The following is a 27,039-nucleotide window of genomic DNA, read 5'->3' as shown; positions in this document are numbered from 1 at the left end:
CATTCACAATTTGGGTGGAAGCTGGTGGCTAACGCCACTAATTCTAGCTACTCTAGATCTGGAAGATCACGGTTCAAAGTCAGCCCACAGAAAGTCCATAGATTTCAACTCTAATGAACCAGCGACAGCGGCTTTGGGATGCAAGCCTTAACCAAGGCAGGGCTCACAGTGCAGCCTTTGTCACCAGCTGGACGCTCTGGCTCCGGAGATGAAGATGGCCAGTCCTGGAGTTGGCACCAGGAAAGGCGGGAATTGGCCGAGCGCCCTCTCCCCCACGCCACCCAATAAGCCCTTGCCTGGCAAGGCCTCTTCCAAGCCCATGGGCTCCTCGGTTTGGCCGTCACCCCTTCGCTATCACAGGGCCTCCGGGTCGCTGTCACCGGCTAGTAAGGCTGGGACAGAGGTGGGAGGGAGCGTCGTTTCCTGGCAACGCAGAGGGGGCGGAGCCTTGTGCGTCACTGAGCTGCGACCGCGACACTCCCCGCCCCGCCCCCCCCAGCCCGTCGCCGCCCGCGGATCCCAGCGGCGGGCCGTGGCGGCGTAGCTGCCGCCGGGAGCACGATGCCTTGAACCAAGGGTGAGCTCCACGGTGCCGTTCCGTCCCCGTGTCCCTTCCTAGCTGCTCCACCTCCCTCAAGCAGGGCGTAGAAACACTGGCTCAGCCTCGGCTGCCGAGCCGGGCTTCGGGGAAGCTAGGCCAGGCCCTGCCGCCCTCCCTCCCCGGGCCTCGGCGCGCGGGCGCGGGGGGCGCGGGGGGCGCGAGGCCGCTGGGGAAGCCGGTTCTAGGGGTGCTCGTCGCCCACCCAGTGATTCCCAGTGGCAGGCGCGGGCGGAGTCCGTCTCTTTTGGGGGAGAGGGGAAGGGGATGATTCTGGGCGAGCGAGGTGGCGGCGGGTGTGTCTCCTGGAGCCCAGAAGCGTTTGTTTGAATCTTGCCGCCGCGGCCGTCAGTCACTCGGTGACTGGATTGAGCTGCTGGTGTGAACCGTGCCTGGGGTTTGAGGTGGGACCGGGGCGGAGGGCGGAGAGCGAGAGCCTGGGTGGCCCCCAGGACCGCCGCACCCCGCCGCCCCAGGACACCCCAGTCGGGAACTGTGTGCCTGGGGCGTCACCCAGAAAGTCCGGGTCTTGTTTCTTGATCCACCCTAGGTTCTAATTAGATTAGGCTGCTGTACTGCCCTCCAGGCCCTTGCTTATCGCACTAGCTGCTGCCTTCATATCCTTGCTAATAATCGTCGAAGAAGCCCTTCTGTGTTCGTTTGGGGACAATACTCCTTTAGTTAACTCGTGTTTACAGAATGTGAATTTACTATTATTGTTGAAAGCTATCCCCAACCTCCTATTTTTAATAAATGGCATTGTGTTTTGACATCCTGACCCTGTCCTATTTTAAGGTGCTCAGCATACCCCTTGTATACTCCCCCCGCGTCGTTTATAAAGCAGAAAGTCACGCAGTTGTTTGGAGTTCTTCCAGCGTCACCGCATTAATTGTTTCTGTGCTCCACCCACTCTCCTGGCTATATAAATGAGCACATCCATTCAGAATGTTGCCTGGGGCATGACCTGTCACCAGCGAGTCTGAATTTGTCCCTTCTGTGTGGAAATCACCCCTCTTGAGTAATAATGCTTTCTAAATTCAGAACTCAAATGTTAGGATTTTTTTTTCTTCTTGCTGCCCCTAGAATATGACTGTTTAAAAATGTTAAATTCTTTTTTGGTGTATGACTCATTGTTTGGTCCCTCTTAATTCTTATCTATACATTTCCCTTCCCCCATTCCTAAAAAGTTAGGAGCTCCGAAGAGAATTCATACAAGTTAGTGCATTATTTCAAAATATTTGTATTTAGAAAACTTTTTTCTGATTAACATTTTTGATCCTAGAATAGGCATTCCAAATTATATGACTTGCCTAATTATTTCACTGTGTATCTGTTACTTCGTTGTGTTAATTTCCTGTCTTGTAAAGTAGCTGGGATACTTACTTACAGATGTAGAGATGTAGATGTACAGATGTAGAGGCCAAGAATAAATAGTATCCTTAGTAACCTAGTTATAGTAATATTTATTACTGAGATTAAACTGGATCTGAGATTTGGTTGGGAACAGATTTCAGACAGGTCTTCTAAATACTACAGTACTCAGCAATTAATCCTGTTGCACTCCCAGGCTTTTCAGTTTGACTTTGGTCCTTTTTGAATGGATGGATTATGGCTTAAATTTTCAGAAAGTTTTTGTGGGGCTTTTCTGTAGTTATGTATGTTGTGATTGTTAAAATTTTTATAAGAAATATTTGAACTACAACAATTCATCTGTACCACCCACTAGAGAATGTGGCATTTTTGGAATCCTTGATGTCCTTATGAGTTTGAAAATAACAATTCTTTATTTAGAAAGTGGGTTTTTAAACCCACATATTTCTTGTTGGAAAGGACTAGGTTACAAGTAAGAAAGTAGTTTGGGAATGGAGAAATCTTAAAACTACAGATGTGTCCTTTACTAAATTTTAGGCCATTTGTTTGCAAATTATGTTCTTATGCTGTGCTACTGATCAATAATTTAGTGGAAGGTAGTTTGTTAATTTGAAATCATTTCTCAGGTTTTTTTAAAATTTGATAATGACAAATTTTTATAATTTTACATATTTCTATATGTTTTTAATTTCTACTTTGTTAGTGATAATGATAAGTGAACAAATTAACATGTAATAACATGTATTTTAATAACCATATAGTATACACACATGTGTCTGAATAGTAACATTCAGAAAACATTTTGTACCTAGTATCATCCAGAAGAGAGAACACAGCTAACTGCAGATGCTCAGAGATGGGGATGATCAAGTGATTTGATTGGTGGTATGTGCAATCAAAAATATGTACAGAGGACCAGTTGAAAAATCTATAGTAGGGGACTAAAGGATGACCTAGACAGATTGGTTTTGTGAATATGTGTGGGTTTATACTGCATATAAATGACACATTTTTACATTAATGGTAGAAGTTAATATTTATCAGTATTGATTGCTGTATAAACTGAATTCAAGATTCTCTCCCTCGGGTTGAGAACCACTGTTCCCAGCAGTCTTGGGTAGTCTCTGAATCGTTTTGTTTTATTTCAAGGAGTCAGTGATGAGATTTCCTGGATACTAAGTGCAATGACAAGAAAACATGCCAATATGCTACCTCACATAAACCCTGCCATTCAAAGTTAGGACACCAGAGCAAAACAATGCACCAAGAGAAATGAACATTTCCTAACAGGCAACAAGGGTTCTTTTTAAATTTTGATGGTTTTTAACTTAAAAGCTGGGTGCCAGTGACTTACACCTGTAATCCTAGCAACTCAGGAGGCTCTGAGGAGGATCATGGTTTGAAGCCAACCTAGGCAGGAAAATACATCATGAGACTCTTATCTCCAATTAACCACTCAAAAACCAGAGGTGGTGCTGTGGCTGAAAATGGTAGAGCACTAGCCTTGAGCAAAAAGAGCTCAGGGACAGCACTCAGGGCCCCAAGATTGCTGAAAAAACATAAAAGTAAGTTAAGGCTCCTCTTTAAATAAAGTTTTAGTTATCTACACATAATTTTCAGGTAATTATTTAGTTAACAAGCATAATACCACAATTTTAAATATTGTTTGTGTTCTTGGTTTAAGCAAAAGGGAAAATATTTACAGTTCAAGTTGAAAATTTTTTAAAGTTTTAGTGAATGAACAGTGTACATTTCTTTTTTTTGGCCAGTCCTGGGCACTGTCGAACCCAGGGCTTCATGTGGCACTCTTGCCACTAGGCCATATTCCCAGCCTCTTCCTTTGACTTATAAAAGCAAGAGATAAAACTCCCAGGTGAAAAGTCCCAGTGAAAGGAAAACATTCTTAACAACAGAAACAAGCATTGGAAGCTAGGAGAAATCTGTGTAAGCCTTTAAGTACTGTTTTCCACAATTGGCTTGTCAATATGATTGGATTGACAAACAGCTAGAAGACTGGTAAAGCACACCTCTGGGTGTTCTGTAAGACTATTAGATCATGAGAACTCTGAATTAATGAATGGACTAATACCTTGATGGGTTTTTAATATGGTATTGTTGGGAGGAAGTGAAAGGTAGGAGGAAGTAGGTCAATGGAGGCATGTCCCTGGAAGCTATATCTTGCCCATGCCTTCTCCTGTGTCTTTCCACTTCTGTTAACCATTCTGCCAAGTGCTCCACCCACATCTGCCACCATGATGTTCTGCCCAAGCATCTGAACTGAAGCTTCTGAAATCAGGAAACAAAATGTGTCCTTCCTCTCTTACATTGTTTCTACCAGGGATTTTTGTCACACAACATGAGAAGTACTTGAGAATGCTGTTGTAGCTCATTTTAATTTTACATGGTTTAATGGTTCTTTTTAAATTAAATGATAAAGCAAGTTTCTGGCGAAAGTTTTCCTATGAAAACATATCCTTTGTTACATGATATAGATATTAATTTTAGCAAAAGAAAGTAATAGTCTTAATGGTTAAATCAAATTTTCTTGAAGGACATCAGGTTTTTAACAGACTTCCCTCACCTCCCATGCTGTGGATGGAACTGTGGGCCCTGTGTGTGGTAGGGAATTGTTATACCCCTGAGTTACATCCCAGCTTCCTATCTTTGTTTTAAAAACTAGAGTAAAACCCTACTACTAGCTATGTGACTTTGGGCAAGGTACTTTAAAAGTACCTTAAACGCTTTTGTAAAATGGTTGTTGTAGGATTTTACATGCGTAGGAGGATTGTCACACAATGGCAGTGCCCAGCAAATACTTATTAGTAAGCATTTGTATTGACTAGGGCTTGCCATCTTCACTTGTTGAGTGTATTACTGTAGAAAAACACTATTAAACATTTAGCCTAATTTTAATCAGATCCTTGATTCTTACTAGTATAACAAATTGTTACTTATCAAAGGGAAAGAACTATCTAGAATATTCTTTTCTAGTCATAATACATAGAATTATATATCTGAAGACTTTAAATGGTCATTAAATGTTTTGTGACTAAATTTTAAAGCCAATTGAACAAATTATTGTTTTATTATATATTGATATATTGATAGCACATTACTAAAATAGTGATTCTACCTTTTAACTAAGCATAGTCATATTTTGAAAACAAGTTATATAAATTATTTAGTACATGAAGCCCTGGGTTTGATTCCTCAGCACCACATATATAGAAAAAGCCAGAAGTGGCTCTGTGGCTCAAGTGGTAGAGTTCTAGCCTTGAGCAAAAAGAAGCCAGGGATAGTGCTCAGGCCCTGAGTTCAAGCCCCAAGGCTGGCAAAAACAAACAAAATAATTAAAAAAACATACCTAGAGGAGTTAAAGAACAAGAGTGGTTTTTCAGCCAAGCACCAGTGGCTTATGCCTATAATCCCAGCCACTCAGGAGGACTGAGATCTGAGGATCACAGTTCAAAGCCAAGATGAGTAGGAAAGTGTCTGAGATTCTTATCTGTACAAAAAAAAAAAAAGCCAGAAGTAGAGCTGTGGCTTAAGCAGAAAATATGAAGTAGTTGAATTATTATTTTTTTTTTTTTGGCCGTCCTGGGCCTTGGACTCAGGGCCTGAGCACTGTCCCTGGCTTCTTCCCGCTCAAGGCTAGCACTCTGCCACTTGAGCCACAGTGCCGCTTCTGGCCGTTTTCCGTATATGTGGTGCTGGGGAATCGAACCTAGGGCCTCGTGTATCCGATGCAGGCACTCTTGCCACTAGGCTATATCCCCAGCCCCTAGTTGAATTATTTTTAACATTTAAATTATATCAGATTTTCAGACTAAAATGTGTTTTAAAGTAAAAAAAATACACACAAATGAAATGTTTTAACTGATATTATGAGCCAGTATATTGCAGTGAATGTGAAAAATAGCCCAGAGTTCACCTTTACTGTATATATAAAGTCACATAACTCCATTTTCTTTTTTCTTTTTTCTTTTTCTTTTTTTTTTTTTGCCAGTCCTGGGGCTTGGACTCAGGGCTTCTTCTTGCTCAAGGCTAGCACTCTACCTCTTAAGCCACAGCGCCACTTCTGGCTTTTTCTATATATGTGGTGCTGGGGAATCAAACCCAGGGCTTCATGTATACGAGGCAAGCACTCTTGCCACTAGGCCATATTCCCAATCCCAACTCCATTTTCTTGTCCATAAAATAGGACTATAATAATGCCTACCTTCTATCAAGTAGGTGACATAAGATTTGGAAAGCTCTTAGTTTGGAATCTGACCTGGTAAACAGTCAGGAAATGTTCTTAGGAAATCAAAGTATACAAGCTTCCTGTTAAATATAGTCACTTGAGAGTGTGTAGGTGTGTGTGTGTCTTACTGATTTTTGATTTGGTAGAATTGGAGGCTTATCACCCTCCCAGTATCATAAGTGAATCCTATTTTCTCATTTAACTGTGTGATTCTAACAAAAGTAAATATAACTTGTTACTTTAAATATACGATCATTTAAACAAATTCCTAATTCATGTAATTATACCAAGCTCTCTTTTAGCTCTCTACTAGTTTACTCTTATTTGCTTTTTGAAGAATGGGTATATTCATATTTTAGTATTTAATATAAGTGACTTTTATATATATTTGACAGAAACTATGAGAAGCAACACTCTTTTTGGATTCTAAAAGACATCCTTTCATCATGGGACAGCAAATTTCGGATCAGACGCAGTTGGTTATTAACAAGTTGCCAGAAAAAGTAGCAAAACACGTGACATTGGTTCGAGAAAGCGGCTCCTTAACTTATGAAGAATTTCTTGGGAGAGTAGCTGAACTTAATGATGTGTAAGATTTGCTTTTTAATTTTTCCCCTAGTGTTTGCCCCGTATGTAATTGCTATATAAGAGGTAACCAAAGGTATTAGTGGTAAGAGTTAATGTTAATGTAGACTTTCCTATTTTAGCTATTTTAAAAATATAAAATGGGAACAGAAGAGATTAAAGGAACTTAAAATGAAACTTGGAATACAGACCACAGGTATATTAAAGCAATTCTAGACTATAATAAAACCCAACAACTAGATACTAATGTAGACTATACATTGACTCTTATTTTGAATGTTCAGGGTACATCATGGAAGGTCAGTTAGCTACTCTAGGGGAAAGACTGCTGTAGTAAATGAAAAGCTTGTGTATATCAGTTCTGGTGTGTATATGTATGTGTGTATTTCCTTGTGTTTATTTGCTGATGCATAATTTTGCTAGAAAAATACATATATGACAGTAAGCCATTTTTATCACTCAGAAATAATTATTTCACATCTTGCTTCTCATTAGCCAAGACTTTTAAATATCTATATAACTCTTAGAATTTTTAGTAAATTCTAAATTTCTACACCTTCTTAAAAAGCATACCTAATAAACATTTGTCTTATCTTTGTGAATGTATTCTTTATTATATCAATTTTATACTAATCTGTATGGAATACAGAAATATTAAAATACATAGGGCTCTGTCCTTGCATTGCTTAAGACCACTAGGGTTTTTATTTTGTTTGTTGGTTTTTTTGCCAGTCCTGGGCCTTGGACTCAGGGCCTGAGCACTGTCCCTGGCTTCTTTTTTTTTTTTTGCTCAAGGCTATAGCACTCTGCCACTTGAGCCACAGCGCCACTTCTGGCCCACTAGGGTTTTTAATATTGGTAGTTTATTTCCTCCCATAGGAATGGGGAGGGGGGTATTAAATCGTCCTCTAGCAGTACCTACTTCTACCTTTATTTATTGTGTGTGTGTATGTGTCTGTCTGTCTCTCTGTCTCTGTCTTCTATTTGGAGAGTATAATTAAAATATATGTATGCATAATTTAAATGTATGTATAAATTAAAATGTTTACCTTAATACCTTAAAGGTTCTTTCTTTAATGTCTTCAATTTAAGCAACATTCACTGAACACATACCTGTGCAAAGAATCCTGCTGAGGATTGGATATTTTAACTGAGGCCTAAATTGATTGCCAAAGTATTAATAGCAGATCTAGCTCTTTCCATGCCTGAAGCTCTTTTTATTACCTCTTCCAGATAAGTGATAAAAAGTTACCTGGAAGCCCAACACTACTTAGTATATGAATGTGTATAATGCATGTGTACCTTTTTCCTGAACTTTATGACAATTATGTTGGATAAGAGACATCTTTGACAGAATAAAATACACTAGGTAAGAAGGAAATACTAGTCGTCTGTATATATGGCTGGAGTTTACTGATTTAAAATTATGAAGAATAAAGAACAGATTAGCAGGGTGGCTCACCATTGTAATCCTGAGATCCGAGAACTGCAGTTCAAAGCCAGACATGGCAGAAAAATCCATGATTCTTAGCTCCAGCTACCTAACAAAAAACTAAAAGTAGAAGTGCAACACAAGCAGAACACTAGCCTTGAGTGAAAAAGCTCAGGTTAGCACCCAACTCCTGAATTTAAGCCCCAGTACTAGGGCTTAGTACTTAGGGCTAGTACCAAATATTAAAACAATAGACTAGAACAATTCAGATTAAACTATTCCTAGTACTTGGCTCTGGGTCAAGAGATGGTGAGACGAGAACAGTGAGGGATATTTTTATATGTTTCTCTCTCTCTCTCTCTCTCTCTCTCTCTATATATATATATATATATATATATGTGCTTTCTGATTTTTCTTCAATAGGAATCTGTTTGGGGGTTTAAAAATTCGAATCTACTTTTATCCTATAAATCTATTGCATAGTTGTGTTTGAACCCTTCTGGTATACTTGTGTGTGTGCGCACATGCACGCACCTGCGTGCATACCAGTCCTGAGTCTTGAACTCAGAGCCTGGGCACTGTCCCTGAGCTGCTTTTGCTCAAGGCTAGCATTCTACCACTTGAGCCACAATGCCACTTCTGGCTTTTTGGTAGTTTTTGGAGATAAGAGTCTCATGGACTAGCTTTGAACCATGGTCCTCTGATCTGGGCCTCCTAAAAGCTAGTAATACAGGCATTGAGCCACCAGTGCATGGTATGATTTCAATTTTTTTTTAATTGTTAAGATAAAGATTATGTACAGAGGGGTTAACATTACATAAGCCAGGTAATGAGTGTATTTCTTTTTGGACACCCCGGACTGGATTTGAGATTTTGAGTGGTGTTGGTTGGTTGGTTGGTTTGCTTATGCTGTCATGAGGATTAAACCCAGGGCCATGGGTGTGCTCAGCAAGCACTCTGCTATTGAGCAACACCATCAGTGTAGCTTAAACCAATTTCTATGAGTTAGACTTGGGCCTTTCACAAGTACAGCTCTTTCTGACAACTCTGTAAGTCAAACTTACAGAGAAACATGGGGAAATAGAACTAGAAATTGACAAAGCTGGATTCTTTTTACTGGCAGACTTTATTTTTGATGGTCTCAGAGAGAAATGTTAACAATAAAGGGAAACTACAATATTTAAATATGCCTTTGAACTGAGTTAAGTTGGTGTAGATAATATGATATTGAATAATCCTTGAAAAGAGTCTGTGACTCTTAAAAAATTACTCTGTGAGGAGTGAAAAGTAGAGGTATATTTAGTATCTCAAATCACTTGTTTTACTCAGTCATGCCCTAAAGTGGCTATCAACCAAATACTTTCAAAGAGTTGTGGTAATGTGATTGCTTAAGTAGGACTCAACAAAGAACAAGACATTTTCATGTAGGTATTTACATATCTCAGCCATTAGTCAAAATTTTAATATGTAAAACCAGCTAAACTTTTTTCTCTTAAGTACCAGGTTTCTTGGACTTGAATTCCATAAATGTCTTTAAATGAAGGCAGTTGAGATGTTTTATGTTTATGTTTAAAACAGGCTCTATACTTTGTTTTAAGAAGCTAGTATTCAATAACTTGTTATTTTTCTTTGTTTTCCTCATATTCTCTGAAAAAAAAATTAGGCTTTTTTTTTTAAGCAACATTGGTGTTTGAACTCTGGGCCTCACACTTGCTAGGCAAGTGTTGTGCCACACCTCTAGCTGAAAGTGTGTCTTGAATCATAACACTATTATTTTACATGACTTTTCATAAAATTAACAAATAGATTTGTTTCTTTTTAGAACCGCTAAGGTGGCTGCCGGTCAAGAAAAACATCTTCTCTTTGAGGTGCAACCTGGGTCCGATTCCTCTGCCTTTTGGAAAGTGGTTGTGCGAGTGGTCTGTACTAAGGTAAAGCTACTAGAGGCTTCTATTTCTGGGCTTAAAATATTTTGGTGCTTGGCACCATGTTTAATAGTCCAATATAGTGGGAATGGCAATAGTTTGATATCTTGTGGAAAGCATAATTTTGATACTCTTATTGTCTTCTATCTGTTTGACTTACTAGTTATCCTACTTACTGTGTAATGGCTTTTTAGAGTCAAGGAAGAGGAGTAGTAAACTATTATCCTTACTTTCCACTTCTCTTTGGGGGCTTTTGCTTACTATGGAGCCCTAAGGTGATACTCTGCATAGGTCTAAGATGACACCTTAAAAATTAAAGTTATCCCAGGAAATAATTTATTTTAAAAACACTGAGTTTCATTCTTTTAAAAATCTATTAGAAAAGTGTGTTTGGGTTTGAGTGATTTTAAATATGGAATAGATTTTTCATCATTAATGTACTATCTTGTAGTTTAGTCTTTACATTTCAGATAATAGACCATATCAGTTCTGCTACAAGTATAGTGATAGTTGTCATAGAGTATTAGAAAGCCTCATTTCTATCACACAAGGTGATATACATTTGTCATTTCAACTACTCCGGAGATGGAAATAGGAGGTTCATGGTCTAAAGCCAGCCTAGGAAAAAGTATGACACACTGTCTGAAAAACAAACCAAAAGCAAAAAGGACTGCAGGTAGAAACATGGTTCAAGTGTTAACCCTGAGTTCAATCCCCAGTACTCCCCCCAAAAACTCCAAAAGACAGATTCTCCTTCCTCCTATTCATGAGTCAATTCAAATAGATATTCATTAACCTTTTGACACATACAGACCTTTGCATGAAAATGAAGGCACAAATATTATTAGAGCTTCTGTCCCAACCTCTGTCCTAAAATAAACAATGATACAATAAAAGAATCCATATGCATATGTCATAAATTGAACATAAATGCCTATTCATGAGCACCTACACCTGACCAACCAACATCTCCCTGAGTAGACTTTTCCTTTGAGAGATACAGGCTCTGGGGATTACCTAAACAGCATGTCATATTTTCCTAGTGGGTTGTCAATCTTACCTCTTTTATGTTTCAAGCAAAAACATGAGTGCAGTCATGCCAGGCACTAGGAATACCATATAAAATGAGTAAGATAAATTTTCTGTTTTCAAAAAGACTGTGTTTGGGCTGGGAATATGGCCTAGTGGCAAGAGTGCTTGCCTCCTACACATGAAGCTCTGGGTTCAATTCCCCAGCACCACATATATGGAAAACGGCCAGAAGGGGCGCTGTGGCTCAGGTGGCAGAGTGCTAGCCTTGAGCGGGAAGAAGCCAGGGATGGTGCTCAGGCCCTGAGTCCAAGGCCCAGGACTGGCCAAAAAAAAAAAAAACTGTTTAATGTTTAGATCCCTTGTGATTCAAACTGGAATCTGTATTGATCTCCACACCTTCAGACTCTTCTAATTCCAGGATATGTTGCTGTGAGACAACCTTTCTAAAGCACAGCTCTTACCACCTCATTATCCTCTTTAAAATTCCTCTGCATTCCTCATTACCTTCAAAAATCTTTCCTACTTCTTAATTCAAAGCCCTTTACAGTATAGCTACAAACTAATTTTTATGCTTTATTCATAACTATTTCCTTTTTTTAAATTTATTTTATTTTATTTTTTGCCAGTCCTGGGCCTTGAACTCAGGTCCTGAGCACTGTCCCTGGCTTCTTTTTGCTCAAGGCTAGCACTCTGCCACTTGAGCCACAGCACCACTTCTAGCCTTTTATATATATGTGGTGCTGGGGAATTGAACCCTGGGCTTCATGTATATGAGGCAAGCACTCTTGCCACTAGGCCATATTCCCAGCCTGACAGCTGTTTCCTTTTATAGATTGCATTCTTACCAGTCTTAACTAAATTAAGCTATTATGTTTCCACCTCAGTCCCTCCACTTAGTGAGTTTCCTCAACTAGAATGTCTATTATTTCTATCATTTAAACTGACATCAACTACAAGTCACAGAAGATTCCTATTAAACTAGTTAAAATAGGAAATCCTGATATAGACAGGATTGGTTAAAGTCCCAGCATATCTCTCTTTGTACCCCATTGGTCAATGCTGGAGATCTGTGCTTACCATGTTTAGTTTTGGTTAGATTAAGCAGATTGACTCTTGAGTTAGTAAGTGAATACCAGAATAAGACTGCTAGCAGCCAGATGCAGATGGCTCAGGCATGTAATCCTAGCTAGTAGGAGGCTGAGATCTGAGGATTACAGTTTGAAGCAGCCCAGGCTAAAAAGTCTGAGAGACTCTTATTCCCAATTAATCATACACAAACAAAAAAAGCTGGTAATAGAGCTGTGGCTCAAGTGGTAGAGAATTAGCCTTGAGCTAAAAAGCTAAGAGACAGTGTCCAGGGCTCTGAGTTCAAGCCCCAGGACACACACACACACACACACACACACACACACACACACACACACACACTTTATGCTTCTAATCCTAGCTTCTTATCTTCTACAACTCTTGAGTCTCTCGTTTTGTTCTTTGGGACTCTTCATTCTACTCTTGAGTCTCTCATTCTGTTCTTTGGGACTCTTCATTGGAAACTGCTTCTCTCTAGGTGTACTTCTCCTGTTTTCTGAGTCTAAAATGATTTTTCCCTTAAATAGCCCCTCTACTGTGAGGCCTCCTCTGTACCTCAGTTTCCCTTCTCCTTTTTCATCTTTATGACATTGCTTTCCACCTAACTGACTCCACATTTTGTCTGTCTCCTCCCTGTCATGGCACTTGATGGGGGAAGGTGGTGAATACATTATGTTTTTAGTACCTAGAGCAGTGCACATAGTGCCTGTACCATCTACATTGTGGGCACTCAATAAATTTTATTACAGGGATTTTATGATTAGAATAGTTATAAGGTGATAAACTTTCCTAATATAGTACTAAGCTTGTATGAATTACTTACCATTTGTTCCATATTATGTAATTCCAAAGGAACTTTCCTCAACCATGAAAACCTATTCCATGGCCTGTATACATTCCTGTCACCTTAAGAACATTATATATTTGCATCACCACCCAAATCTGATCTTCACAATTTTTAACCAACTTTCTGATTACTAGAGGTGATTCTCAAAAGGGAATCTGGCTTCTTCTTGATTTTCAATTGCTTTTTCTAATACTAAACAATAAATAGTAATAATTACTATTTTCATTCCAAATATTTAAGTGTTACTGTAATAATACCATTTAATAAAAAATCTGCCTTTTTCCTATTCCCAGCCATCAGCGTCTTCCCTACAAAGGTATATACTGCAGAGGTTCAGTTTCTAGGCTACTGGTCCCACTTTATGGTAAATGAGTTTTTGTTAAAGCTCAAATTTTGTTTTTGTTTTTAGTGGTACTGGGTAAAGCTCCAGTTTTAACAATTTTTGTTAGTAAATTATTTAATGTATCCTTATTTCAGTTCAGAAGTTTTGCTATAAAATAGATATTATAGGTACTCAAGAAAGTATTCCATTATGTTAAGTCCTAATTAATAAATTATTAGCCAAGCCTGGTGACAAACACCCAAAACTCAAACAGTCAAGAAGCTGAAACAAGAGGATCATGAGTTTGAGGCCAGTTTGAACTATGTAACAAGACTGTCTCAAAGATAATGATTAAGAGAAAAGAAATTAAAGTGGAAAAAATAAAAGTGAAAGACTTATCAATACAGATCTCTAAAACTCATTTCTTAGTGCAGGAAAGTCACCTAATAACTTCATCAACTCTAAACAGGAGGATTCCTAATCAATTTTAAAAGGATATTTTGAGTATCTAATGAGATGCAATCTTTGAACCCCACAGTGAAAGGAGACATAATATTATGCAGTTATTCAGACTCTTATTTTCCTGGGTAATTTGCAAACCATAAGCCTCTATTTCCTATTGAATATCTCCCCCCCCACTTTTTTCATTGTTTTTATATTTTTAGATTAACAAAAGCAGTGGCATTGTGGAAGCATCACGGATCATGAATTTGTACCAGTTTATTCAGCTTTATAAAGACATAACAAGTCAAGCAGCAGGAGTGTTGGCTCAAACCTCCACCTCTGAAGAGCCTGGTGAAAACTCATCCTCTGTAACATCTTGTCAGGCTAGTCTTTGGATGGGAAGGTACACAGTGCATAATTACCGTTTTACTTATTCCCCAATATGTAAAATATTAGAAAATCTGAAATCTCCATTCTTTTTGTCTCAGTTGGTATTATAGCCCAGATCAGCTTTTGGACTATTCTGTCATTCCATTCATTTTTGTTTGGGGTTTTTGTTTGTTTTGCTGGTACTGGGGCTTGAACTTGGTGCCTGGGAGTATCCCTTAGCATTTTGCTCAAGGCTAGCTTTCTACCCCTTGTGCCACACAGCTCCATTTCCAGCTTTTTTGTAGTTAATTTAGAGAGCAGTCTCTTATGGATTTTCCTGCCCAAAGTGGCTTTAAACCATGATTCTGAGATCTCAGCCTCCTGAGTAGCTAGGTGAACCACCAGTGCTCTTGCTTCCATTCATTTTAAATTGCCAAATTAAAGCTAAACATAAGTAGCTCTCACTAGGTAATGTTTCTGTCAGCCTGATTTCCAGGAATCTACTTTCTATATGCTGACATTTAATAACAAAGGAGAAATTAATGCCCCCTTTTGGTATTGTGTTCTTAGCCGGAATTATTTAAGGAGTGAAGTCCAAGAATGTGGTAAAGTCATTCCAAAAAGTGACTAATTGAAAGTTAAATATTTAAATATTGGATCCAGGACTTGGCAGTCCATTCAGGAATCAGGAAGTCATTGATGCATAGATTGCATATACTGAGCTATCAAAAGGCAATGAAGTCAACCAGTTTTCTGGGATGATGCTTGTTTACTCAGGCCTAATATTATATTATTATTCTAGCTAAACATTCTTTTCCTTCTCTATTAAGCTCCCACCTGTGACCATTTGACAATCATGGCACTAATTTAAATTTATAAATGCCTCATTGGAAAAGAAAAACTTACATTAGTGCAGACATGTTGACATCCTGCCTTATTGTCATACTTACTAAATAGCAGAACTCTATATTGACAAGTGTCCTTTATCTTAAGGTTAAGAATGTGTTTAACAAGAATTTCTCTTTTTATTGCTTTATTTACAGTTGTATTTTCTAGTTCATTTTAACCAGCTGGTTTCCAAGTATTATGTTATAGTTAAATTATATTTTCAATTTATGATTTTCTATTAATCTTTAATAATGTCAATGTTTGGGCTGTACAGTTATTACTGTTGACCAGATGGGGCTTAGAAGATTGTAGGCAATCTTTAGGCTTATCTTTTCTTATTTTGAAAAATCCATTTCTCAAAAACAGAGAGCTAATATTCCATTTTCTTTACTCCCTCTTCAGACTGGTGATTTTTTTGAAATGTTCTGAAAGCTGTGGATGGTGTTTACCCAGGTGTTTAGGCCATGTGGTGACAAATGGTTTTTCTTGTTGTAGTCATCTTAATGAAGGTGGCAGAAGTAATCCCTTTCATGTGCCCTTGATACTGGGAAACTCAGTACCTTCTAGTTGACTGCTACTTGCCTTCATGTATTTTTTGGCTTTTAATGCAACTCTGATACACTGGTTAATAGAAAAAGATCTTTTAAATGGAAGAGGGTTTTAGGAGGTCTTTATGAGGCCCAGCTGTGTATCTGATACAGAATTTTATTAATAGCTTATATTATTTTTACTTACAGAATATCAGAATTGTGATAAGCTCTTTAAATACAGTCCCATGCAAGTAAAATTATTGGTCCATGTCAGGTGAAGAAATATATATATATATATATATATATATATACACATAGATATATACACACATATATATATGTATATCATACCATAATTAGAAATAGACCCAAGAAGCACTCACATTCAGGTGTCTCAGTGCAGTCATATTCCAACCTCTACCCTACAGTTTTCTAGTTCATAAAGATCTTCTAGTACTGTGCTACTCAGACCTTCACTCATTTTTCAGGAGATTCTGTCAAGCTCCAAGGTGTGGCCAATGCTCTGATTCTTGGATAAGACTTTGGGTGAGCAAAGCTCAACCATATTTTGCCATAGAGCCCAACTTGAACTTTGCAAGTTAAGACTACTGCTATCCCCCTATGCATGCACACATTTATGTGAGACTCACTGCCACAGACAAGCACGTGTTCATGCTCAGATGACTTAATTACTGTGAAGTTTTTCCCTTTGTAATTTTTAGTCTTCAATATCTGGCTCTTTAATGGCAGCACAAGCACAGACTAGAACCAAGTTGTCTGTTCAAATTCTAGTTCCACTTTTGCCTTACTTGATAGAGAGGGCAAACTTATTCTAAGGACACATGTGTGCATCTGTGGAATGGTCTCAGTGAAACTCTCTGTAGTATTAATGTATGCTGATAAATAAAATGCATAAAAAAGAAAAGTTGGAATAATTAAGACTAAGCTAGTCCATCATTTCTGTTAACATCAGCATAGTAAGACCCTGATACTGGCCATGTTTCAAGCAGCTCTGTATCCTATATAATGAATAAATTATATGTTGGCTGAATTTATGTGTTTAATATGATTAAAAATGGGCCAAATTATTTTCAGAAAGACCTGAATATTTCCAGTTTTTACCCAAATTCTGTTTAACCATCCAGAATTTGTCTTTTATCCAGTCTTTCTTTTTTTTTTTTTGCCAGTCCTGGGCCTTGGACTCAGGGCCTGAGCACAGTCCCTGGCTTCTTCCCGCTCAAGGCTAGCACTCTGCCACTTGAGCCACAGCACCACTTCTGGCCGTTTTCTGTATATGTGGTGCTGGGGAATCGAACCTAGGGCCTCGTGTATCCGAGGCAGGCACTCTTGCCACTAGGCTATATCCCCAGCCCCTATCCAGTCTTTCTTTATGAATCTTACCTCTCCTAAGTTTCTTTCCAAATGTATTTTTTATTCCTAGAAGGTATTACTTTGAGTCTTGTAGTCACTTTTGCACATAAGTCTTATTGTGCTTTATCCTGTGCATGTTCCATAATGCTTTTAAGGCAATGAAAACAAAGTAGGAAGCATAGACAGAGAATATCATTGTTGTAGCTCCGTTTTCACATTGCAGGGTGAAGCAGCTGACTGATGAGGAGGAATGTTGCATCTGTATGGATGGTCGAGCTGATCTCATCCTGCCTTGTGCTCACAGCTTTTGTCAGAAGTGTATTGATAAATGGTAAGTTACTTGCTGCCTCTGGGGGTAGGCAAAGAGTATGGAGGACATCATATATGAATAAACTTGACAAAAGTTCAAAAGTGTAGTATTAGATATGAGGGATTCTTATTCTTTAGTATATGAAATCTTATGACATGTTTGTTTTCTTACCTTTAAGTAGTTGTACAGAGGAGTTGCCATTTAACAAAGCAGTTTATGAATACACTGTGTGTCACATGCTTCTTGTTACAGATATTATTTTTATACCTAAAATTCATAAAACATGGGGATGTAACTTAGCTTGATACTTGTGCTGTAAGGAATTTGTGCCTGATTAATCTTTTCCTTCCTTTTTTCTTCTTCATTTCTATATTTATCATCTGTATGTATTTAGAAGGAATAAATCCTTGCTCTAGAGGGAATGTCAGATCAGTTAGGCTTATCTCTTTACAAGAAGAATTGAGCACTTAGGAGAATTTATAATCAATATACAATAAGTTAATGTATATACACACCCATGAAAAACTATCATCACCATAAAGATAGTCAGCAATCCTCCCTTCCAAATTACCTGGTGCACCACTGTAAAATGTAAAGCCTCCAAGTCCCTACCCTATTTACAAGGCTTCCATTTCCAACAGTAATTTGAGTTTTCTAGAATTTTTATGACAGATCATACAGGATACTCTTATTTTCCTTTAGTCTAGCTTTTATTCACTAAAACTATCTTGAGATTCAGGCACATTATAGATGTAGGTAAGTTACAAATTAAAGCTCTACTATACATTGTGGACATAGATTTTTATGATCATGAATTTTTTCCCTTGGGTGAATACCTGCAAGAATATGGTGAGAGTTTTAACATTATAGGAAATTACCAACTGTTTCCCAATGCAGTTATGTCTTTTTTCAAACACTATCACCAGCACTGTATAAGAGTTCCAGTTGTTCTACATCTTTGCCAGTACTGGCATGTTCCAGTCTTTGTAGTTTTAGCCATTCCAATCAGGTTGTAGAGTAACTCATTTACAATTCTAATTTGCATTTCCCTGCTGACAGAAAACATTGAAAAACTTTTGACATGCTAATATACCATCTGTGTGTCTTCTTTGGTGATACAGCCATTTAAACCTTTGCAAAATTCTGTATTGAGAGTCCTTTACGTATACTCTAGATACATGTGCTTTATCAGATACAGTATATGATTTGCACATTGTCCATTCTATGGCTTATCTTTTCATTGTCTTAAGAATGTCTGAGAGGGCTGGGGATATAGCCTAGTGGCAAGAGTGCCTGCCTCGGATACACGAGGCCCTAGGTTCGATTCCCCAGCACCACATATACAGAAAACGGCCAGAAGCGGCGCTGTGGCTCAAGTGGCAGAGTGCTAGCCTTGAGCGGGAAGAAGCCAGGGACAGTGCTCAGGCCCTGAGTCCAAGGCCCAGGACTGGCCAAAAAAAAAAAAAAAAAAAAAAAAGAATGTCTGAGAGCTGGGCACGAGTGGCTCATGCCTATAATCCTAGCTATTCAGGAAGCTGAGATGAGAAGATCAGTTTAAAGCCAGTCTGGACAGGAAACTTTGTGAGACTCTCATCTCCAATTAAACAATAAAAAGCTGGTAGTAAAGCTGTGTCTCAAATGGTAGAAAACCCCTAGCTGCCTAAGCTTTCCCTGATTTCCTCTTCTTGCACCAGGGCTAGGAATTCATCTAACAGTAAGCTGAGGTTAATATAGGGCTGGCTTTCTTGGCTTTTTTTCTTTCCTTCTTGTTTGATGGCCAGTACTGTGATGTTTTGTGTACTGAAGAGCGTATTATCTTGTAAAATATCTTGAAAAATACATGTAAGCTCTAGCTTTCATATTCAGTTTTGGGATAAATTTCTGTTTATATAAAAGGTTGCAGATTGGGACATGAGGAGAAAAACATTTTTTCCTTACATATTATACTTCTCAAATATAGTATTTAAATTTCCACAGTAATATTTGACCAAAAAACTCTTTAGAAAACAAAATTTTATTAAGTGATCATATGTGTATTCTTTCTCAATCAGAAAAATTATCCTGCATATAAATTTCATCACTGTGGCTCAAGTGTTAGAGCTCTAGCCTTGAGCACAGAGAGGCTCAGGGGCAGAGGCCAGGCCCTGAGTTCAAGTCCCAGGCCTGGCAGAAAAAAAAAAAAGTTAACTGATAAAACCCTTCATGCTGCATTATTCCCCCCGCCATGCCAAGAAGTTACTGTAGAACAACAGCTTCTATTTAAATACAAATAAACCTATTTAAATACAAATAAACATTTATGCTTCACACTTGGATCAAATATCCACTGGTAAGAGAGAGATTCCTTTTAGGATTCTGAAGGAATTTTATAATAAGGGGAAACTTCACCTATTTGGGAACAGGGATAAGATTTAATGGCATTGCTTGTGATAACAAAAGACAGGGAAGAACTGAAATATACTTCTATAGGAGACTAGTTAAATAAATTAATGGCATGCCCAAGTAGTATATGTTTAAAAGGAATAAACTTAAGCCTGTGTGATGGTACGCACCTGTAATCTCATCACTTAGAAGACCAGTCTGGACTACATAGCAAGACTAGCTCAAGGGAAAAAAAAAAAAAAGAAACTCTTTAAGGCGTGCTAATCCATAATGCTTTACAAATATGGACAGTATAAAGGTCAGCAAGTGGACATGTGTAGGTACATATTTACAAGCTTGATCATGTTCAATCTGTCTAAGAAACTGAAATTGAGAGGTTTTCATTATATACATTTATGCTGTTTTTCTAACGCCATGTACACATATCATTTTTCCAAAGTTCTACCTCCCCCCCCCCAAAAAAAAACCTTTTGAAAAAAAAAGAGGGACGGAAAACAAACTATTCTTGTTTTAACAGGAGTGACCGACACAGGAATTGCCCCATTTGTCGCCTACAGATGACTGGAGCAAATGAATCTTGGGTGGTGTCGGACGCACCCACTGAAGATGATATGGCTAACTATATTCTTAACATGGCTGATGAGGCAGGCCAGCCCCATAGGCCATGACTTTAGGGGATGGTTTCTCTGGATGTTGTAGGCTATGAATACATTGGAAACAAGGTGGGACATTGTGGCACTGATGCAGAAAAACTAATTTTCCCACCCTCCTATTTTTGCTATACCGAAAATATGCCCCGTTTTTTAAAAAGTAAACTTCCTATGTCTTCCATTTTTGGTAAGCCAAAATTTGCTACTGTTTTAGACCATATTTTCCTATTATTTATCTGTTCTAATGTATATTAGAACAAATTGCTCTTGAAACCTTTGCTAACTGAAAATAGCAATATTTCCAGAGGCTTTTGACTTACTACTGTTTTTCAGGGCAGTAATATGGCACTTTTTTAGATAGGTTTAAAGTAAATTTTGAATGCTGAGTTTTAGCCGTTTGAAAGAAAATTTTGAATGACTAAAAAGGTGTAAGGTATATCAAAGTGCATACTTAAAAGCTAGTCTTTCTGCTGGAAACTAAGGGGTACGCATTATGCCCCCTTGTGGTTAATTATTGCTCCTTCAGTCGTTTTTACTTAAAAGATTCATAGTGCTTTCATACCTTTATTTAACTTCATCACTGTGTTCTGAAACACAAATTTCCCACTATGTATAATTTGGATAAAGACTGTAATATTGGGACTTGGCTCTGTAAATGAATTTCTGCTGGAGAGTCTCTAGCTGTCGTGGAAATGCATTCCCATTCCCAAAGTTGACTGTTTTGATTGGGTTTTGAAGGCTTACTCATCTTGGATTTTTCAGAAAGAAACTTTTCTTCATAAATACTAACTTTACATATTTGCAGATCATGTTAAGTCATTTGATGCTTATAAAGTCTTCAAATTCTTCAGATTGATTAGATTAAAAGAAAGGAGAGTGAAGTTTTTCTACCATGTGTATGTATAACATCTCTGAAAACTTGATGGTGGTTTGGCTTCTACTGCTCTACTGTACTCTCTGTGAAAGTCTCTAAAAAGAATATTATAATAATTTTCTGTAGCACTTAGCCATACTTATGAAGTAAAAATTTTAACATTAACATTTCATAATATAACTAGGGTATGATGTCTCCAGAAATATTTTAACACTTTACATACATTTTCTGACCTATTATCAGTAAGTTGAAAACACTATTTTCCTAACCAGGTACACAATTTAAGTTGCTGTTTGTTGATGGCAAAAAAATTGCGGCTACTAAGATTTTAATGGGTTTGCAAATAAGATAAAAAACATTTCAAGGATAAAAGATCTAAAGGCACTCATGAGGAGACAGTAAAGGTACCAGTAACTAAATACTCTATATAGGGTGTTTATGCAAGCTGAGTATTTGCACTCTGTTGTATCAACCTTGCAATGTACTAGGTGATTTTGTGAGCTTGGAAAGTCACTCTTGGTAGATTACTACTTTAGAAGTTTTTATCTTTGGTTTTCACTTTATTTCTGTAATGCAACCTTTTATTGCAAGGTAATTTTTAGAACCCATATACATAAGTGAATGCGTACACCCTACTCCCTATGTAAGTCATATTTTATATAAATTTCATTCTGTAACCTTTATGTACACAGTGACAAAGCATTAAGTCAACCAATGAAAACATAATAGTGCCTGGGTAATATGCTATATATTTGAATTTTTGTCATACAAAACCCCACTTTTAATTCAAGTTGTCATATCCCTGATTCTCCTCCATTGATTCTTTGTCTACTGTAGGATGTATTTTGAAAAAATTTGTGGTCCTCTGAAAAGTTTTCCAGCTCCAAAAACTTGAATTGTCCTTTTGGATTAGACTCCTGAGATTCAGATTGCCTAGTTTCAAGTTTCTGAAAATGAACAACATAGATTTATGGGGTTTGGTTCTTTATAGCCAATGCTTTTACTTCTCCGAATTCTTCACCTCTGAAGGATTTACTAAGCAGGGAGTGCAGTGACTTGCTATTGCCCACACCTTTTATCTTACAATATTAGCTCCAAGACTAACTGATCTACTGTGAATTATATAATTTTTATTAGCCTTGTGAAATAAATGAACACAGTTATTTGTTCATTTCATTAAACTGGGTGATAATTCTTTAGATGTGAATATTAAGTAGGTTCTACTATATCTAATTACAAAAGTTGTAAATGTGTTTAGTGGATAAAATGTACATTTTTTTCTATTCTGTACAGCTTTGTCTTTTTAAAATATGAAATACCTAAATGCATTACTTTGATAGGAAATATGTGTGCCTTCTAGGACTGTGAAATGGTCTCGTGTGCTCTAAGAAATTTGTAAGTTGTAGTTTTCCCTATCTTAACTCAGTAACAAAAGGTTTCTCATGTTATAGAACTGTAGTTTGAGAAAATTAGTTTGACCATGTACTGAATTTAGAGGCTAAGTATACTGTTCTTTTATTCTTAGAAAATGATAAATTGTTCAATAAATGATCATTAGTAAGAGGTCTTTAATTTTACATTCTTATATACTAAATATTTATATTCCTTAGATGATTATTTTATATTGTGCCCTGGAGGTTTGTCATGTTTGTGTACTATATTTTGAAATTCATACCAAGTTGAGTTTGATTTTCCATAAGTCATATATATGTATGCATATATATGGATAGAAAGGCTGCTTGAAAATACCTTCTGTTCAGTGATTTTTAACTTTTGGAAGGTGGGTTCATTAAAAGTATGGAAAATTTACATTTTTAATTTGTCATGTTTTGAGTTTGAGGAATTTGCTTTGTTTTGTATTCTTTAGCTGAAGCTTACTTTCTTAGTAATAAGAAAACTACTTGAAAGGTCTAGGGGAATGGCTTAAATGGTAGAGGTCTTGTCTTGCATGTGGGAGGCCCTGTATTCAATCCCTAGTACCTCAAAGAAAAAGAAAACTATTTGGAAATTAGATCAGCTGATCACCCATGTTAATGGTGGGCAACACAATGACACTGTAATAGAAACATTCAGTAATAGACTTTCATTTGTTATGTCTTCTTACTCTATTGGACAATTAAAAAAATGAGCAAAATACTCCACCCTGTGGTAGTTTTGTGTTTTTCTTGTAAAATTATTTCCATGATTTAAGAATGTAATTAGAGAAACATTCTAGTATCTTATTGCTGAGAGAAAAAATATATAAAAGAGGTAGCTTATAAAATTTGCTGATTTATATCATTGTACTATGAAAAAATTCTCATTTTGTATCATAATTCATAAAAGAGCCAAGTTCCAGAGGCTCATGTCTGTCATCCTAGCTAAATGGGAGACTATGGAGCACCTAAGAAGATTATAGTTTGAAGCCAGCTTGAGCAGAAAAGTTGCAAGACCCCTTCTAGACTCATAGCTCAGCATGGTGGCTTGTCCCTGTCCACTTAGCTTTGTGGGAGGCTGAGATTGTCATCCTAGCTACAATAGGAAGTCAAAAAATAGTTGGGATGAATCGGGTACCAGTGGCTCATTCCGGTAATAATAGCTACTCAGTAGGCTGAGATCTGAGGCTTACAGTTCAAAGCCAGTCCTGGCAGAAAAGTCTATTAATCTCCAAATAACTAGCAAAAAGCTGGAAGTGAAGTTGGGGCTCAAGTGGTAGAGTGCTAGCCTTGAACAAAATAGCCCAATAGCTATGCCCTATGAACACATAAGATGATACTAAGTGAAATGAACTCCACGTTATGGAAACAAGTGTTACATCATTGTAATTATTTTCAACATGTCATGTGAAACCATACCTTTTTTTGTTTGTTTCTCTCGTATTCCCTTCCTGGGGTTGTACCCGCCCCCCACTCTCACTGTATCATCTGAGCAACCTGCATACTGTATATGTATACATGTAGTAGAACTAGGGAAGGGAAAGGGAATTTCAAAATCGAGAGACAAAGGATAAAAAGACAAAAATTCCAAAAGTAATACAAAACAATTTGGTGTAAACCAACTGGACCATCACACATGCAAAAGACAAACTTTAGATGTATTTTGCTAATCATGCGACTATAATCTTACTATCTTGTCATTCTCTTACAGCCTCTTTAGAGGCTTAGAGTACCAAAATTTCCAAAAAGCTGTTGTATATCTGATTTATGTTCCTTTTATTGGATTTATACTTACCCTTTATACCATTCATTGGTCATTCACAACATTTAGGTATGTAATATCAGAGTATTACATTCATTTGTGTCTACAAACCCAGGAAAAAGATTAATATTGTTTTGTCAGGGTACTACTCAGGAATAAACAGCCAGAGGGATGTGCTTTCAGCTGTGCTTTAATCCAAGAGAAAGTAAAGGTCTGGGAATAGGCTCTGATAATTCCCAGCCCAGGATCTACATCCTGTGTTAGACAAAGAGCAATGTTGGTTGTTTCCACAGTACATTTTGAAGGAACAAAGTGAACTTAGGGCCTTTGAAATAAGTAAGGGAAAAAACAGTGCCTTGAGAACCATTTCTTTAGAAACCTGAGCTAATAGCCAGGTGCCAGTGGCGCATGCTTGTAATCCTAGCTACTCAGCGACCATGATAAGAATCACAGTTTGAAGCCAGCCTGGCAGAAAAGATCATGAGACTCTTACCTCTAATTAACCACTGAAAAGTCAGAAGTGGAACAGTGTCTCAAAGTGGTAGAACAGAAGCCTTGAGCAAAAGATGCTCAGGGACAGTGCCCAGGCCTTGAAGTCAAGCCCCAGGACTGGCGCATGCTTGCATGCACACACAAACCTGGGTCACTGTATATTCGCCTTTGATTTCCACTGCAAACTAAAGAGAGCAAGGATCATCCTCCGAAAGGCCTATGAAAACAGTAATGTAATGAGAGTGCAAAGTGTTGGAGAAAAGCTTACAGGACAGGTAAAAATCACACAGGTTGGGGAACCAAGAAGACAATATCCAAACGAAAATAAATGAAGATGGATGACAACAATTAGCAGACGCTAGAGATCTAGTAAGCTTTAGTTTGAAAAGTGTCTTCCTAGTGAATATCATCTAAGCCTCAGCTTTAGTAAAAGGCAAATTAATAGTTATTAATAGTTTTCATTATGGTCGATCACAAAGCATAAAAACTTAAAACATTTAAGATACTAACTTTAAATTGTTATAAATTATTGGATCATAGTCCTAATAGACTTTATTTAATTTTTAAAATAGTTGATACAGGTAGAATGACAATGAAAAACTGTACAATGTTGGGGCAAATGTATACAAATGGAGGCATTTCAAAAATAAACTATAAGATCATATATTTATGTTCATTTTCACACATAGCTGTATAACATAACATAGTTGCCTAGTAAAAAGATGATACTTATGCTTCCATATGCTACAGTAACCACTGGAGGGGCAGGTATGACACAGTCACAGGACAGGACAGGACAATCTAAAGTCAAGTAAGCATATCCCAAGGAAAATTAGGTGTCTTCTAATATTCAAAAGGGATAGATAGGAAGGTCCTTGAGAAGTTTGTTAGTACTCAGAGCTTGTATATTGGCTGAAAGAGAAATTAATCCAGTTATTCCATATGCATTTATTAAGTACCTACTGTGTATCAGGCACTAATGACAACAACGAAGAGTACACTGGTAAAGCTGAACTTCAGATTGGACTTCAAAAATGCTCTCTACCTGGCCCTGTGGGCCACTATTATCTTCTGAAAGAAATTTCATATAGCTAAGAGATGTCTTTAAAATAAAATGTACCGTGTTACAGGTTTATTGTTATTGTTAAATGTAGTATTTGTGATGCCAAATATAGTGGTAGGCGAAATGAATTGGGAACAAGGAAACCGAGTTCTAATCGTAAGTTGTATGACTTTAAGCAAACGTCACTTCTCTAGCCTAACTCTTAATAGGTAAAAGGCTAATTGGGCTGTAGTAGTAGGATAGTGGAGTGAAAGGTGCAGATCATCCAGTCCTTTGCTTTTCAGAACCCTTTGCTTTTCATTCAAGTTAAAATATTAAGTAACAGCCACAGTGCAAGACTGACAACAGTCACTTTGGCAGCCCTCTGAACCTCACTCACCCAGTTTCTTCCCTCACCTTGGAGAGGTCCCTGAGGATTCACAGAAAACCCTCACCCTCTTGTAAATGAAACCAACACAAAATAGGAGTGACTGTTAATGAGCATATTTGGCTTCCAACTACAAAGGAGGGACAAGGGCTAAAGAAAATAGGTTAAGAAGATCATTTTTTAAAACACATAAAATTTCCTAGAAGGGAGTCTTATGTTTTCTCTCAAAGTAGGCCCTTTATAAAAGGGAACTTTGAATTTGATTGTGTTTAAGGCAATCAGCCAACCAGAGGCTGAAATAAACAACCAGCAAGTAAGCCTGCAGGGCTGACCTAGGGGAGTGTGGCAGAAACCACACAGACCTCAGGTTGCCCAGCATTTGGCCATGGAAAATCCTAGCCCCGACAATTCTAGCACTGGTGGTTACAAGAGAAATAAGTGGGAAATGAGGGACAAGTGCCCGATCCCCGAGAAGTCCCCATCTCTTGTTGGGAAATACAAACACAAGGCTGGGTGCCTGTGGCTCATGCCTGTCATCCTACCTACTCAGGAGGCTGAGATCTGAGAATCATGGTTCAAAGCCAACCCAGGCATAAAAGTACATGAGACTCATCTCTAGTTAGCCACCAGAAACCTGGAGGTGGCACAGTAGCTCAAAGTAATAGAGCGCTAGCCTTGAGC

The 27,039-nt window shown here is 37.8% G+C and overlaps 1 protein-coding gene across 2 annotated transcripts; it reads left to right on the top strand.

Moving 5' to 3' along the window:
• The first annotated feature begins 487 nt into the window (after window positions 1-487).
• On the top strand, window positions 488-23,395 carry Rnf141 (ring finger protein 141). Of its 2 annotated transcripts, none has more exons than XM_048361210.1 (6): window positions 488-577; window positions 6,608-6,801; window positions 10,052-10,160; window positions 14,107-14,288; window positions 17,267-17,374; window positions 22,097-23,395. In XM_048361210.1, exons 2-6 carry the CDS (start codon window positions 6,659-6,661, stop codon window positions 22,152-22,154), a joined length of 600 nt encoding a protein of 199 aa, XP_048217167.1. In that variant the 5' UTR covers window positions 488-577; window positions 6,608-6,658; the 3' UTR covers window positions 22,155-23,395. The 2 variants fall into 2 exon arrangements, with proteins under 2 accessions (XP_048217167.1, XP_048217166.1); XM_048361209.1 differs by having other exon boundaries at window positions 20,253-23,395.
• The last annotated feature ends 3,644 nt before the right edge of the window (window positions 23,396-27,039 follow it).

Source organism: Perognathus longimembris, chromosome 13 (assembly GCF_023159225.1).
Source record: "Perognathus longimembris pacificus isolate PPM17 chromosome 13, ASM2315922v1, whole genome shotgun sequence".
NCBI classification, from domain to species: Eukaryota; Metazoa; Chordata; class Mammalia; order Rodentia; family Heteromyidae; genus Perognathus; species Perognathus longimembris.
This window is presented reverse-complemented; position numbering and strand designations above follow the sequence as displayed.